This window comes from Polypterus senegalus, chromosome 8, assembly GCF_016835505.1.
Source record: "Polypterus senegalus isolate Bchr_013 chromosome 8, ASM1683550v1, whole genome shotgun sequence".
NCBI lineage: Eukaryota > Metazoa > Chordata > Cladistia > Polypteriformes > Polypteridae > Polypterus > Polypterus senegalus.
In genome coordinates this window covers 149,806,954-149,821,943 of record NC_053161.1, presented here as the reverse complement: position 1 = coordinate 149,821,943, position 14,990 = coordinate 149,806,954, and the positions used below count along the sequence as shown (strand labels likewise).

The following is a 14,990-nucleotide window of genomic DNA, read 5'->3' as shown; positions in this document are numbered from 1 at the left end:
TCACGTTATGTTTTATAGGAAAAAGACATGGTTAATTAAGGTAGAATGTACAAATAAAAAAGACTGAAATAAGAATGATTGAATTCATGCACAGATTTTTCTCTGAGAAATACAGAATGCAGAGTTGAGTGAAAAGACTAGTGTAGATGTGATAGATACATCAGTTGTTGAGAAGAAACATGTTTAAGTGGTTTGGACATGTGAACAGCTCAGTGAAGAGTGAAAAAAGATGTGTCCAATTATGGAGGTGGCAGAAATGACATTATAAAGAGACTAAAGTAGATGTGAATAGAAGTTTAGGCAATTGATGTCAGAAGATTGAATTTTAGAAAGGAAATTGTGGGAAGCACCTGTTAAACCTGGTGTGCTGTGATAATGTTAATCAAAACTGTGGCTGGTTATGTGTTCTATAATATGGTGATGTATTTCTGCTTTTCAAGTTAATACTGCTTTTCTGTTAACAAGATGTTTTTAACCATTGTTTTTAAATTGACAGAGAAAGATGTCAACAGAACTGATCGGACCAACACATTTTATGAAGGTACAGATAATCCAGGACTGCTTTTACTTCATGATATTCTGATGACATACTGCATGTATGATTTTGATCTTGGTAAGTTCAACTGACAAATATTAAGCGCTTATTGAGTTATTAATAAAAAAAAGCATCATTGTGCCTGCATGTGCACTAAGTTTGATTGCACTTTTTTTTTTAATTTTTGTCTTTGTTTAGTATTTAATCTGTATTTGATAATGTGTGTAGCAAGGTAATTATAGTAAAAACTAAAATCAAAACTGAAACTATTATTACAAAAACATTTTCGTAAACTGAAATACTATACTTAATAAACCAAAATTAAAAACTGAAACTAAATGAAACTATTAAAGTAGCTGGAAAGACTAACTGAAATAAAATAATTATTTACTAAAAATATTTTTAGTTTTTATTTTTGAATGAATATTCTTGCCATTAGTCTTTAACCCTTGTAACTTTTAACTCTAAAACAGAAACTAATCGACCACGAGCCACCCGCATATATTCATCCAATGAACAGTGGCTGGTGACGGAGGGCGGGTGTTCACACAGCATTTGCGGTGACAGAGCAAGCTGAATACGGGCGCGTAAAGCGTGTCAAATAGAAATCGATTTACTGTGCCGCCTTTCTTTGCATTTCTTGTATATCAACATGTAATTCAAACCCCTGAAATAGGAATGTGCTGGTCAACGAAACCTTTACCATATGGACAGAAAAATCACGAGTGAGTAACGTGTCAGTTTATTTCTCAGGTGTCTACGTTTTGTTGACAATTACTCGCCTGCCACTTTGCACAGGGGAAATCTTTTTTGAAAATAAAACGACACTGATCGAGAGACTGACAGTACAAGATCAGTATATTGTTACTGACCAATCACTTCTGCTTTAAAAAAATTGTTTAACAACAAAATGATGCAAACCTTGTAAAATTCCTGAGTTGGCAATGTCTCCACTGAACTTCTCGTCGGTAGGCGGAGAGGATCTGCCAACTAGTGAAAAACTAAACATACTAATTTATTTTTGTATTTATTCTATATTTATTAGTTTATCTTTTTTTAGTTTACATTCACAATTCAAATTACCTGATATTGTGAAAATAATCTGGTGGCAGAATTATGTTTTAAAATATCAGTACCCCTTTTTTCAGTTTTTTCCATCTCTCTCAAAATAGCTAGTTGAAATATCATATCCTCTTTTTTTCTTGACATCAGCCATATCATACGTATTGCATACCAGGGATTTTTCCAGCCTTCCATCCAAACCTGCTGGGGTAGGCTCCAGGTTTCCTGCGATCCTGCTCTGGATAAGCGGATTTAGAAAATGCATATATTGTTCCATAGCCCAGATTCTGTTTCTGCCGTTTTGTGCCCGTCCATTCTCCTATTACCTGCTCTTGCTCTGCTCATTAAGGGTTTACTGTTCTTGTGCATGGCCTATTTAAGCTTCATTACCCTCTAACCTTCACACTACATGCTTGCTTTTTCTTTGTTTCCCTCAATAGAGTTTAGTGGGGTCTGCACACCCCCATGATTTTCAGGATCACACTTGTCAGAACACAGGAGAATGAATTTTATGATTTTTGATCTTTTCAGGCCTGCAGGTGGCATAATTCTGTCTATAAATTGCATGTGCCTGAGATGAAATCAGAGGTCAATGTGGCTGGTAGAAAATATCAAAGTCCAGTATGGGAGATTTTTGAATGCAATTTTGAAGGCATTCATAAGCACATTGTCTTGGAGCAGAATATGTTGTGTGCTGTAGACATTTAGAGTTAAAACCCCTCAAACCTTAAAATTCACCTACATTTCATTACAGATTGGACCATTCTGGGCAATAAAAGGAAAAGGTGAAAAGTGCCAATGGTCAGCGTACATTTGTTCAGTACAAATGACATAGAAAATATTTTTAAAATTATAAAATTGTTCATGTTCAGTATCTGGTTTTGATTATTCTTGTTTTTATCAGACAAAAACAAAACCAGATAGTAAACCATGTGGTATAATAAACTTCCACTAACATTCCACTAATACTATATCCAAAACCTTTAAGTGTTAAGTTCTTTCTGATTGCGACACAAAACTAAACTCCATAGTAGCTCTTTAAACATGCCATAATTACTAAAAGTAAAACGTAAAGTAATAGATATAAAAATAAATTAGAAATGTCTCTGTGAAATAAAAACTACATTAAAACTAAAAATATATAATGAAGGAAAACTAAAACTAAACTGAATAGTTAAGTAAGGTCAGAAAAAATATAGAACTAAAAACTAATATAAAAAGGAAAATCTATAATAACCTTGGTGTGTAGCATTCTAAGCCTGTCAATGTAAAATACAAAAGTCTGAATATTTTTTAGGTTACATATAATTTAATTGAGAGAAAATAAAATGAGAAAACATATTAATTTTTTTTTATTGGTTTCCCTGTTCCAAATTTAATACAGCTATAAGAATTATTTCAGAACTAGCCATTTTTCTACTCAAAGACCTTTTTATCATTTGCAGTTTAACATTAGTTGTTTTTTTTTTTTCCATTAGGATATGTGCAAGGAATGAGTGATTTACTTTCACCTATTCTCTATGTAATGGAAAATGAAGTGGATGCCTTCTGGTGCTTTGTTTCATTTATGGATCAAGTGGTAATGGGCCTTTTTATGCTTTAGAATAATAAATTTCACATTTTGTTGTCTTGACAGTACAGAAAACAAGTTCTAAAATAAATTTACTTAATAAATTTTTAAAACTGACTGAATTTTCAAAGAACATGCAATATTATTATCAGAGTATGCATATTATAATAAAGCCTTTGCACACTGTAGCTATTTGATTGCCAAATAAAGCAGGCAGAAAGTACATTTATAGTTATAGATGTAGACAGTAAAATAGAATATTAAGTAATTTTTTACATAATTACATAATAGTTATATTATGTACCACCATTTATAGAATACATCATCACTTCAGGGACAAACAGGGACCTATTATTTTAAAATAATTGGTAAATATTCCAGTTTTAAAACATTTTACATTTAAGGGCTGAAGTGTAATGGTAGTATAGTATAAATAACTGAAAAGTTTAGTGGCCTAGATGAACATACTTTAAATGTTATTTTTAAAAGTGCGTAATTATTATAAGAGACATTTAGATTTCTTTTTTTTTTTTTTTACACCAAACCATAAGTGCAAAGTGTAGTTTAATTTACGAATTTATGTGATGATTTTGATCCTTCAGAAGGGATACAAAAAGGAACGAAGCCATTTAAGTAAAATGTTAGTCATGGCAAAATTTGTTATCCTCTGATTAAAGCTCATAAAGACAACAGAAAGCATTATGATTCTGTTGATGTTGAGCTTGAAAATCACTAAACTGAAACTTTCTCATTGCACACATAGTAAAGCCATTTAGCTGCTAGAATGCTGATAGATTTATAAATGCATGTTTTTAATTAATTGTCAGTTTTCAAATGAGTAGCTATGGCAATTATGTGTCTTTGTTTTTCCCCAATATATATGTAAAATGGTAAATGATGGAATTATGTCTGCATATTTATATATATATATATATATATATATATATATATATATATATATATATATATATATACATATATATATACAGTACAGTACAGGCCAAAAGTTTGGACAAACCTCCTCATTCAATGTGTTTTCTTTATTTTCATGACCATTTACATTGGTAGATTCTCACTGAAGGCATCAAAACTATAAATGAATACATGTGGAGTTATGTACTTAACCAAAAAAGGTGAAATAACTGAAAACATGTTTTATATTCTAGTTTCTTCAAAATAGCCACCCTTTGCTCTGATTACTGCTTTGCACACTCTTGGCATTCTCTCGATGAGCTTCAACAGGTAGTCACCTGAAATGGTTCTCACTTCACAGGTGTGCCTTCTCAGGGTTATTTAGTGGAATTTCTTGCTTTATCAATGGGGTTGGGACCAGCAGTTGTGTTGTGCAGAAGTCAGGTTAGTTGGACGATCATTTATTTTTCAACAGGACAATGACCCCAAACAGACCTCCAGGCTGTGTAAGGGCTATTTGACCAAGAAGGAGAGTGATGGAGTGCTGTAAATGGTCATGAAAAAAAAGAAAACACATTCAATGTCCAAACGTTTGGCCTGTACTGTATGTATATATATGTTTGGTTACCTTAACTAGCAAATTAAAATAATAGTTACTTTGTGAATTGTTTATTTACAGCATCATAACTTTGAAGAGCAAATGCAGGGTATGAAGTCCCAGCTTGTTCAGCTCAGCACTTTACTACGTTTGTTAGACCTCAATTTCTGGAATTATCTAGGTACTCATTTTTGATATTTTTATTTTTAAGATATTCCACTTTTTGTTGCTGCCTTACATCCCTAAATTTTATTTATGCACACATTTATGTATAATTACGAGCATATTTATATAAACCTTAACGCACACATCTGGTGCCGTAAAGCTCTTATAAGTGCTGACAGTGATTTTAATGAATGGCCCTGTTCCAGGCATCATGGACCCATGCCAATTTGTAATCACATTAACAGATCTTTGAATGATGCTGTCTCTTGGGAATATAAATAACCCATTAACACTTTGACAAACAGGACACTCTTTTATGATGCCATTTTTAATAGCAGCTTTGTATTTAATACAATTTATCCAACAAATTTGGACTTATTCTGTAAGAAACTTCCTAACAGTTATTTAGTCTGAAAACTGCTGGTGCCACATTGTTCTTGCTTTTCACACAGTCCAGTATACAGTAGTGCTAGTCATCATGTTTACATAAGATACCAATTTACTTGGGCTGATCAAGAACAGTAAGGCCAGGTTTATACTTCACGCGACGTATGCTGCAGAGGACACTTTTGCTACGCAAGTGTTTTACTGTTTATACTTGCACATGTACTTTACATGAATCTGTAAGAATCCACCAGGTGGAAGTGCGACATATTATCACGGTGAGAACAGGTTCAGCTTCTCTGTGTTGTGATTTGCCTGGAACACCCTTTAAATTAATTTTAGTGTCACCAAATCTGCATATCTTTGGAAGGAAACTGGAGCACACTGTGGTAACCCAGCAGGAAAACATGTAAATTCCAAGCAAGGAATACCAGCAACATGACTCCCTGCGAGACACCATTGCTACCGCTACGCCACTGTGTCACCCCCATGTCTGTAATTATTAACAGTATTCATTATTTAAATGAAATTAACGATTTATCTGTAAAATGTAGCATACATATTTTAATGCATTTCATCATGAAAGGGATATCAAGTATTAATCTAAGGATTCTAAATGTGCAGAGAGTTGGAATATCATGCATTTAATGTGTTCTGTGTGGTGATCTATTGCTGCTTGCCACTGCTGTCAGGTCAGGAGGAAGTCCCAGAAGCTCGTAGTGATTAAAAACTGGGATGACGTTTACGACAGTCTGCTTTAATAATAAAGTAAATACGAGGTTAAAGTGGACATGTTGAGATTAAAGCTGAAATTTCCACTTTAATCACAAAATACACCTTTTCACGATGTCCTTAATTTTTTTTCTCTATGGCTGTACATTATGTTGCTGTTGTGAAGTTGCAAAAAAAAAAGATGGTATGTGAGACTTTTAAAATGTATTGTGTCATTACGATGGGGAATATGCGATGCTTAAACATAAAAACACCACAAATGCATCTGTATGTCGCCATTTTGCTTCACCACATCGAACCATTCATCAAGCATCGAAGTGCTCACATCAATCTCGTAGGATCCGCATAGCGACTTTCTGTCACATGTAGATAGTAAACAGAGACTCTGACGTCACATTCCAACTTTAATCACACTGCGTCCCCCGACTTTTTGCTGGTATTGCAACTTGCGCACGTCGCATTAGTTTCTGAGGACCTGCTCAGAGGACGCGTCGCGTTAATTTCTGAGGACCTGCTCAGAGGGCGCGTCAAATGAACGCTGGAAACACGTGGCAGCCATGATGTGTATGCATGCGCGTTCTGAGCGTGAAGTATAAACAAGCCCTAAGAAAGCTAAATCTAGGAATAAGACCTGAATTACCTGTATTAGGTTAAACATAATACACATTACATAACCCTAATGACTTGCATTCAGTTTGTGACACTTCGGGTTGAAAATAAATATTATGAGACATAATTTCACAAATTGCCATGCAAGTGTCCAAAATGGTCTCATTATAATATGCTGTGATAAAAAATGTACTGTAAGAGCCATTTGCTAGTAATTTAGGTTATGTCAAGTAGGTAGAAGTATTTGTTTAGTTAAATGTTTGCCTATAAAAAAGTGCATAGTCTAAGAGAGGTTCTTATAAACCCCATAAGCAGAATTGAACTGGTATTGCCTTAACATGCCCAATAATATGTAACACAACTTGCTGTATTGAATGTGCAGTGGCGTACATTAAGAACTTACGGAATATGAAGTAAAACCTCTTCTAGTATAGAGAACAACTGAAGTGTACAAGAAAAGTTTGAAACCAGCCTGTTTAAGCCTGACATCGGTTTGTAATGGAAGAAAACGACATTTCGAAAGGTACCTTAACCTTTACATGCTTTGGCACATTGATCAGTATTGAACATTTGAAAGAATTGCAAGCGCTCCTTGTGTGACTGTATAAACTAAGATAAAATAACTTAAATACCTTAAAGTGATCCTGTCCTGGTGCATGATCGACTTGACATCTCCATGCACAAGCCAGAGTGGTCATCCTGACAATAGTGGGGGATAATGTTTATGATGACAGCAAGAAGCTCAACAAACCAGCACAGCCCAGGTTAATCTCCAGATGTATGTTACTGGCCAACCCTTTAGAACCATGTGTTGATCTTCAGTCGGAAGTAGATGAAAAATATGTACAGCTACTCAGCTTGATAGAGTATGTAAAGACTCTAAGGAAAAATGAATATAACTGTGAAAAAATAAGCAATATTATTGAGACAGATTTCTATGCCTTGAGAACAGAATATAAAAAGCTAAATGATTAATTTCTCTCCATGCAAAGCGACAAAGATGAATGAAAAAGACTACATAAAGGTTCTGATGCTAAAGTGAAGACTTTACATGCGTTTCTTGGAAAGACGGTGGGCTGGATTATGGAAACTCCTCAAAATAAAAGCCTTCACAAGTCGCCTCCCGATTCTGCAAACCATTTCAAAGGGTACAGATTTATTGACGATGTCATTCCTGCTGACAGTGTCTCTCAAGTATCTGCAAAAACTTAAAGTTCAGCAGCTACCTCTGTTAGTGTCATCAGGGCACAAGAAGCGACAGACGCAGTACTGCTTGCTCGCGTTAAAAGCTGCAAAATGGCAACAGGTTCTTGATTTGGAAGAGGCACAGCTAAAGGCTAAAAGAGATCAAATGGTGCTAGAAGCAGCAATTACAGAATTCAATGTAAGACTGAGTGCACTTAATGGACACAGTCACATTCCATCCATCCATTATCCAACCTGCTATATCCTCACTACAGGGTCACGGGGGTCTGCTGGAGCCAATCTCCCCCAACACAGGGTGCAAGGCAGGAAACAAACCCCGAGCAGGGCGCCAGCCCACCGCAGCAGTCACATTCCAAGTAATCCAAATCCCTATAATGTTCTTGAAAAACCAAATGACATGAATGAAGAGTCATATGGTGCAAGTATTTTTAGTCCTTTATATACTAATGAAAGTAAATATGAGCCTCACCAAGAACATTATGAACAGCAAAAGGCGGTTCCAGTACCTTATGTACTGTAAAGGAAGGTCCCAGTATTTGATGGTGACCCAATGGACTATGTGGACTTTATTATAGCATTTGATCGTGCTACTGATGAGGTGATGGAGAACCCCCAAGATAAATTAGACTTCTTAGCACAATTTACCAAAGGCTAACCGCATGAAATTGTTAAAAGGCTATAGATACCTGCCACCAGCGTAAGGTTACAAAAAGGCCAGGAAGAAGCTTGAAAGCTTTTATGGAAACCAACTACAGACAGCAGATGCATACATAAAGCAAATAAAGTCGGACAATGGAGCAGGTCTATGGAATTATGCTGTCTTTCTTGGCAGCTGTATGAGCGTTATGTCCAGTGTGAAGGACAGATATGAATTTGAAAGCAGCAAAAACATTCATACCATAATCTTAATGCTTCCACAAGAACTGCAAGGACAGTGGCAACGTGTAGCTTGAAATATTGAAGGTAGAGAAGATGCATGACTCTTCAACCTAGTGGACTTTCTGGAAGAACAAGCTACAATAGCCTTGAATCCTGCATACAGCTCAGCACCTCAAAGCCTTACCTCTAAGAAGAAAAAGGACAAGACTGATCAAGGGAAGTTTCCAATGAATACTGGCTTGAGAAAAGGCAGTTTTGCTACAAGCTTTGCTGCTGCTGCTGAAAAGGAGAACCCATACATCTCAGTCAAAAAGGTGGAGAGAGATAGATAGATAGATACATACATACATACATACTTTATTAATCCCAAGGGAAAATTCACATAATCCAGCAGCAGTATACTGATACAAAAAAAAATATTAAATTAAATAGTAATAAAATTGCATGTAAAAGCAGACAATAACTTTGAGTAATGTTAGCATTTACTCCCCCGGGTGGAATTGAAGAGTCGCATAGTGTGGGGGAGGAACAATCTCCTCAGTCTGTCAGTGGAGCAAGACAGTGACAAAAGTCTGTCACTGAAGCTACTCCTCTGCCTGGAAATGACACTGTTCAGTGGATGCAGTGGATTCTTCATGATTGACAGGAGTTTGCTTAATGCCCGTCGCTCTGCATGTAGTAAGCCCTGTCTATTTTCAATGCCAGTCATGCTCTTGTCAAATGCAGTGCAATCCAGAAACTAAAATATGAAAGTAGAATTGACTTTTTGAAATCTAAAGGATTATGCTTTAAGTTCAAGGACATCTTAGTAAATACTGGTTAGAAAAAATGAAGTGCCATATATGTTCCCATTTGCATCCAGTCATTTTGTATATTAACAAGAAAATGGTTACCGATGATAAAGCCACACCTCCTAAAAAGAGCACACTGAGTCAGAAAGGAAGAATGTTTCTTCTTTATATGTTTCTGTGGAACCATTAAAGATGTGCATTGCCACTGGGGCCGGTAAAGAGAGTGTCCTAGCTGTGGTCCCAGTTTAAGTTAAGTCAAAAACGAGTGAAAGACGTATAGAATCATATGCTCTAATAGACTGTGGCAGTACAACTACATTTTGCACAGAAAGCTTGCAAGATCAGTTAAATATTCCTGGAAGAAAGGCCTAAGACCATGTAAGCACTGTAAACAGGGACAAAGTAAATAAATAGAAACTAGTAAAATGTTCTGTTTTATCGGAGTTATAAGTCTGTTGAGTAGAAGAAAACATTTTTATCGAATTGCCAGAGGTTTACACACAAACTTATAGGATATCACAAGATGGTCCTATCTCAAGGACGTATCTGCCATAGATAAAGGCAGAAGTTGGCTTGTTATTAGGTACAAACATCCCTAGAGCCATGGCAAGTCATGCACAGTAGAGGTGAAGATCCTTATGCTGTGAAGAGGACTATTGGATAGATTGTTAATGGCTTAATAAAGGGGACAGATAGTGAAAGACTGCAAAGTTATACACTCAATCTTGTGTCAATAATGGAAATAGAACAGATGTTACTCCAGCAATACAATAGACATTCCAGAGCACAGCTGCAAAGAGAAAGAGGATATGTCACAAGAGGACACTGAGTTCATGTGCATAATCTCAGAGTCTGCAAAGTTATTGGACAGACACTATTGAATTAATCTGCCTTTTAAAGATGAGACACTTAAAATGCCAAACAATCATTGCATTGAAGAGCAATGTGCTATTGGCCTGAAGAGAAAACATTAAAGGAACCCAATGTTTCATGAGGATTACAAAATTTTCATGAAAGACATTTTAGAGAAAGGATATGCTATTAAGGTACCCACAGAACAGTTGTCACTCAGAAAAGAGAGAGTGTGGTATATCTCACACCACGGAGTATATCATCCAAAGAAAAATAAATTGAGAATTTTTTTTGACTGTATGGCCACTTACCAAGGGTACTCACTGAATGAATAGTTGCTGAAAGGACCTGACCTAACTAACACTCTCATTGGAGTTCTTACAAGATTCAGAGAGCAGCCAATTGCACTAATGGCAGATATTAATCAGCGTTCTACCAAGTGAAAATTCCAGATGAAGATACTGATCTTCTTTGTTTCCTATGGTGGCCCAAAGGTAATCTAAATGATGGACTAGAGGAATACAAAATGACAGTACATCTTTTTGGTGCTACCCAATTGTACTTCATATGCTCTAAGATGAGCAGCTGAGGATGCCAGAGGCACAGCTTCTAAAGAAGTAATTAACATTGAGTTTCACAATTTCTGTGTTGATGACTGTTTAAAGTAAGTTGCTACAGAAGAGCAAGCCATAAAATTGGCCAAAGATCTTCAAGCCCTGTGTTTCAAGGGAGGATTTCACCTTACCAAATGGGTGAGTAATAGCCAAGCAGTCTTATTGTCCATACCTGAAGAAGACAGGGCTGTTGATCAAAAGGACTTAGACATAATCCCTGATTTGTTACCAGTTGAGAGAGCCTTAGGCGTTCAGTGATTCACACAAGCCAACAGTTTCAAGTTCCAGGTAAAGGTGCAAGATATGCCTGCTACAAGACATGGTATTCTGTCAGTGGTCAGTTCAATATATGATCCATTTGGATTTTTAGCACTAGTGATATTGCCTGCTAAACTTATTTTAAGGGAACTGTGTAAAGAGAAGTTTGTATAGGATGAAGAAGTGGAAGTTAAATGCACCCAGCAATGGAAAAAATCGATGGACTATTTGAAGCTACTTATGGATTGCAATTAAACCAATTGGATTTGGTCACATATTGTCTGCACAAATGCACCATTTTGGAGACGCTTCTGAAGTAGTAAAGAAGATAACAGACATTATTCATTTCTAATGCGGAAATCAATTCAGTGGCACCACTGAAACCTGTCATCATACCAATTTTAAACTTAACAGCAGCTGTGGCAGCAGTCAAAATAGACAAGATGATAAAACATGAACTGCAAATTCACCTGCAAGAGTCAACCTTTTGGACGGACAGCACCACTTTATTAAGGTACATTGCAAATGAAAGTGCACACTACAAAACCTTTCTTGTCAACAGAGTTAGGGAGCACTCACAGCCCTCAAAATGAAGATATGTCACATCTGCTTTAAACCCAGCAGACCAGGCATCAAGAGGGTCTACCATAGAAAGCTTCATCAAAAGTAAAACATGGATTCAAAGCCCGAACTTCCTGCTATAGCCAGAACACGAATAGCCAAAGAGACCAGGCGAAGGGGACTTGATATTAACAATGATCCAGAAATCAAAGGCTGTGTAGTAAACTCAATAAGTGCCAAAGAGAAAACTTAAACAGTAAAAGAACTTTTGAATTACTACTCAGAATGGTTAAGCTTAAAGAAAGCAGTTGCATGATTCCTTAAATTCAAAGAAGCGCTATTGCATCTGAAAGAAGAAAGAAAGGCATATGGTAAGCCAATTGGACATAGCCCAGAAAGACAAAAAATACTAATCACAGAACATTTGAAGGACTACAAATCAACAATGAAGTTAAAGCCAACTTCTTTGGAAGACCTGTATAAAGCAGAAAAGGAACTTGCTCACCTCAGTCAATTACAAGCTTATCCAGAAGAGATTAAAGCCTTGCACTAAAATCTCCATGTAAAGAAATGTAGAAAAATCTACAAACTTGACCCAGTCCTGAAAGATGGAATCTTAAAGGTTAAAGGCAGACTCAGCAAAGCTGCTATGCCAGAATAGGCTAAGCACCCCACAATCCTTCACAAGAATTCACACGTTAACGCCCTTACAGTATGTGAGTGTATGTGTATATATATATATATATATATATATATATATATATATATATATATATATATATATATATATATATATATATATCAGGAGTTGGCAAAAATAGGTTTACAGCTGTTCTTATGGAAAAAGGCATGCAGGTTATGATTATTACAAAAGCTTTATTAACTCAAAATTTTGGCACAGTGCACTTCGATGCAATCTTGCAAGTGTTCATTCAGAGGTGGACGTGCTGGTGTGTTTTGGATCATTGTCCTGGTGCAGAACCCAAGTATGCTTCAGTTTGAGGTCACAAACTGATGGCCGGACATTCTCCTTCAGGATTTTTTGGTAGAGAGCAGAATTCATGGTTCCATCAATCACAGCAACTTGTCCAGGTCCTGAAGCAGCAAAGCAGCCCCAGACCATCACACTACCACCACCATGTTTGACTGTTGGTGTGATGTTCTTTTTCTGAAATGCTGTGTTACTCTTACACCAGATGTAACAGGACACACACCTTCAAAAAGGTTCAACTTTTGTTTTGTCAGTCCACAGAATATTTTCCCAAAAGTCTTGGGATTCATCAAGATGTTTTTTGACAAAAGTGAGACAAGCCTTTATGTTCATTTTGGTCAGCAATGGTTTTCGTCTTGGAACTCTGCCATGCATGCCATTTTTGGCCAGTCTCTTTTTTATGGTTGAGTCATGAACACTGACCTTAACTAAGGCAAGTGAGGCCTGCAGTTCTTTAGATGTTGTTCTGGGTTCTTTTGTGACCTCTTCGATGAGTCATCGTTGCACTCTTGGGAAAATGTTTGTAGGCTGGCCCCTCCTGGGAAGGTTCACCACTGTTCCATGTTTTCTCCATTTGTGGAAAATGGCTGTCACCTTTAGAAATTACTTTGTAACCTTTTCCAGACTGATAGACATGAATTACTTTGTTTCTCATTTTTTCCTGAATTTCTCTACATCACGGCATGATGTCTTCCTTTTTGGAATATTTTGGCCTACTTCACTTTGTTTGACAGGTTCTATATAAGTGATCTTTTGATTCAACAGGTCTGGCAGTAATCAGACCTGAGTGTGGCTAGTGAAATTGAACTCAGCTTTCCAAAAAATGTGATTAACCACATGTAGTTCATGATTTAACAAGGGGGGCAATTACATTTTCATATAAGGCCATGTAGGTTTGGATAGTTTTTTTTTTCCTTAAAAATTAAAATCATCACTTAAAAACTGCATTTTGTGTTTTCTTGGGTTATGTTTGTCTAATATCTAAATTTATTTGATGATCTGAAACATTTAAGTGTGACAAACATGCAAAAATTAAGAAATCAGGAAGGGGGCAAATACTTTTTCACAGCACTGTATATATAAAGCTATGTGTCAAAGATTCACTTACTGACTGAATTACTAATAATTCTTGGCCATTTATAGATAGTCTATGGAAAAGTGTTTTTCAGTAATGGATCAACCTCATGGCCCTGGAACCCAGAAAAGTCCACCCTCACCTAAATATTAATTTAATCATAAATTGCCATCTTAGTTCTAGTCTGTGTTAGTTGCAAAACCTGACTTATTTTTGAAAGCAAATTAGGTGCAGCCATTTTCTTTTGGAAACTTTGTACACACTTCTGCCTAGAGCTTTCCCAGTTAAAGGAGGACAGTTCCGGTAGTCATGAGCTACACAAAATCTTCACTATTTGCTGCATTAGAGATTCCCACAATAATATGAAAAAAATAAGATATTGAACCAGGAATGCTTTGAGTACAAGAGAGTTCTGATTTGAATGTGGATACTGACCATACTTTGCTGTTAAGCCACTACTCTTTCTATGTGAAGGTACATAATTTAAAAAATCCACTTAAGACCGCGTACTTGTGTGCATTCTTCTTTATGCAAGAAAATGCTGAAAGACACATAACCATCTACACAGAAGGTATTATGTCTCTGTTTTAAAGAACTGGAGAATCTTAGTGCTGAAAGGAAAAGCTGTGTAGAGAAATAGTTTAATGCTTTGCCAACTTTGTGGAGTCTAGCAAAAGGGTGGCTGCACAACATGTTGCGCTGTCTCCACACTGCTTGAGAGTGTTGTATTTGAATCATAGGGTGTGTTATTTGCAAGTATATTTATTATGTGTTATTGTGGTTGTTCTGTCATAGCTAAAAGCTCTGCTGTATCAAATTGGGTGGTTAAAAGCCAATGTATTCCCTATGTCAGTGGATGGCTACCAGGCTCACAAACTATGCAATATTTAAAACTTTATTGCGGCCTTTTCTTCCGATCAAATGCAAAATGAGAAAGACCAAGCACCTAAAGATTCTAGAGGTGGGACTCAGACTGAATTGTTTAATTTTTTACAGAAGAGGTACTCCACTGTTTTGCCAATTAGCATAAACACTCGTCATAAAGAAATTCAGTGTGGCTGCACATAAGCTGTTCTTGCCAAGTCAGTTTTAAAGGCTGCACTCAGTGTAGCAGTAAATGACCACACAATATGCTGACAAGTGATGTAAAATCTTTCTTTGCTTTGGTGTGACTGCATGGCTTCATCTGGTCAGCC

General features: G+C 36.3%; 1 protein-coding gene across 1 annotated transcript in view; it reads left to right on the top strand.

Annotated features, from left to right (window-relative positions):
• The window catches only part of tbc1d15 (TBC1 domain family, member 15), a 131,855-nt gene that overhangs the window by 103,092 nt on the left and 13,773 nt on the right, over nucleotides 1–14,990 (top strand). Inside the window, exons 11-13 of the mRNA XM_039761918.1 lie at nucleotides 497–613; nucleotides 3,076–3,176; nucleotides 4,759–4,858. Coding sequence (XP_039617852.1) covers nucleotides 497–613; nucleotides 3,076–3,176; nucleotides 4,759–4,858 — 318 coding nt within the window. The remainder of the gene's footprint in view (nucleotides 1–496; nucleotides 614–3,075; nucleotides 3,177–4,758; nucleotides 4,859–14,990) is intronic.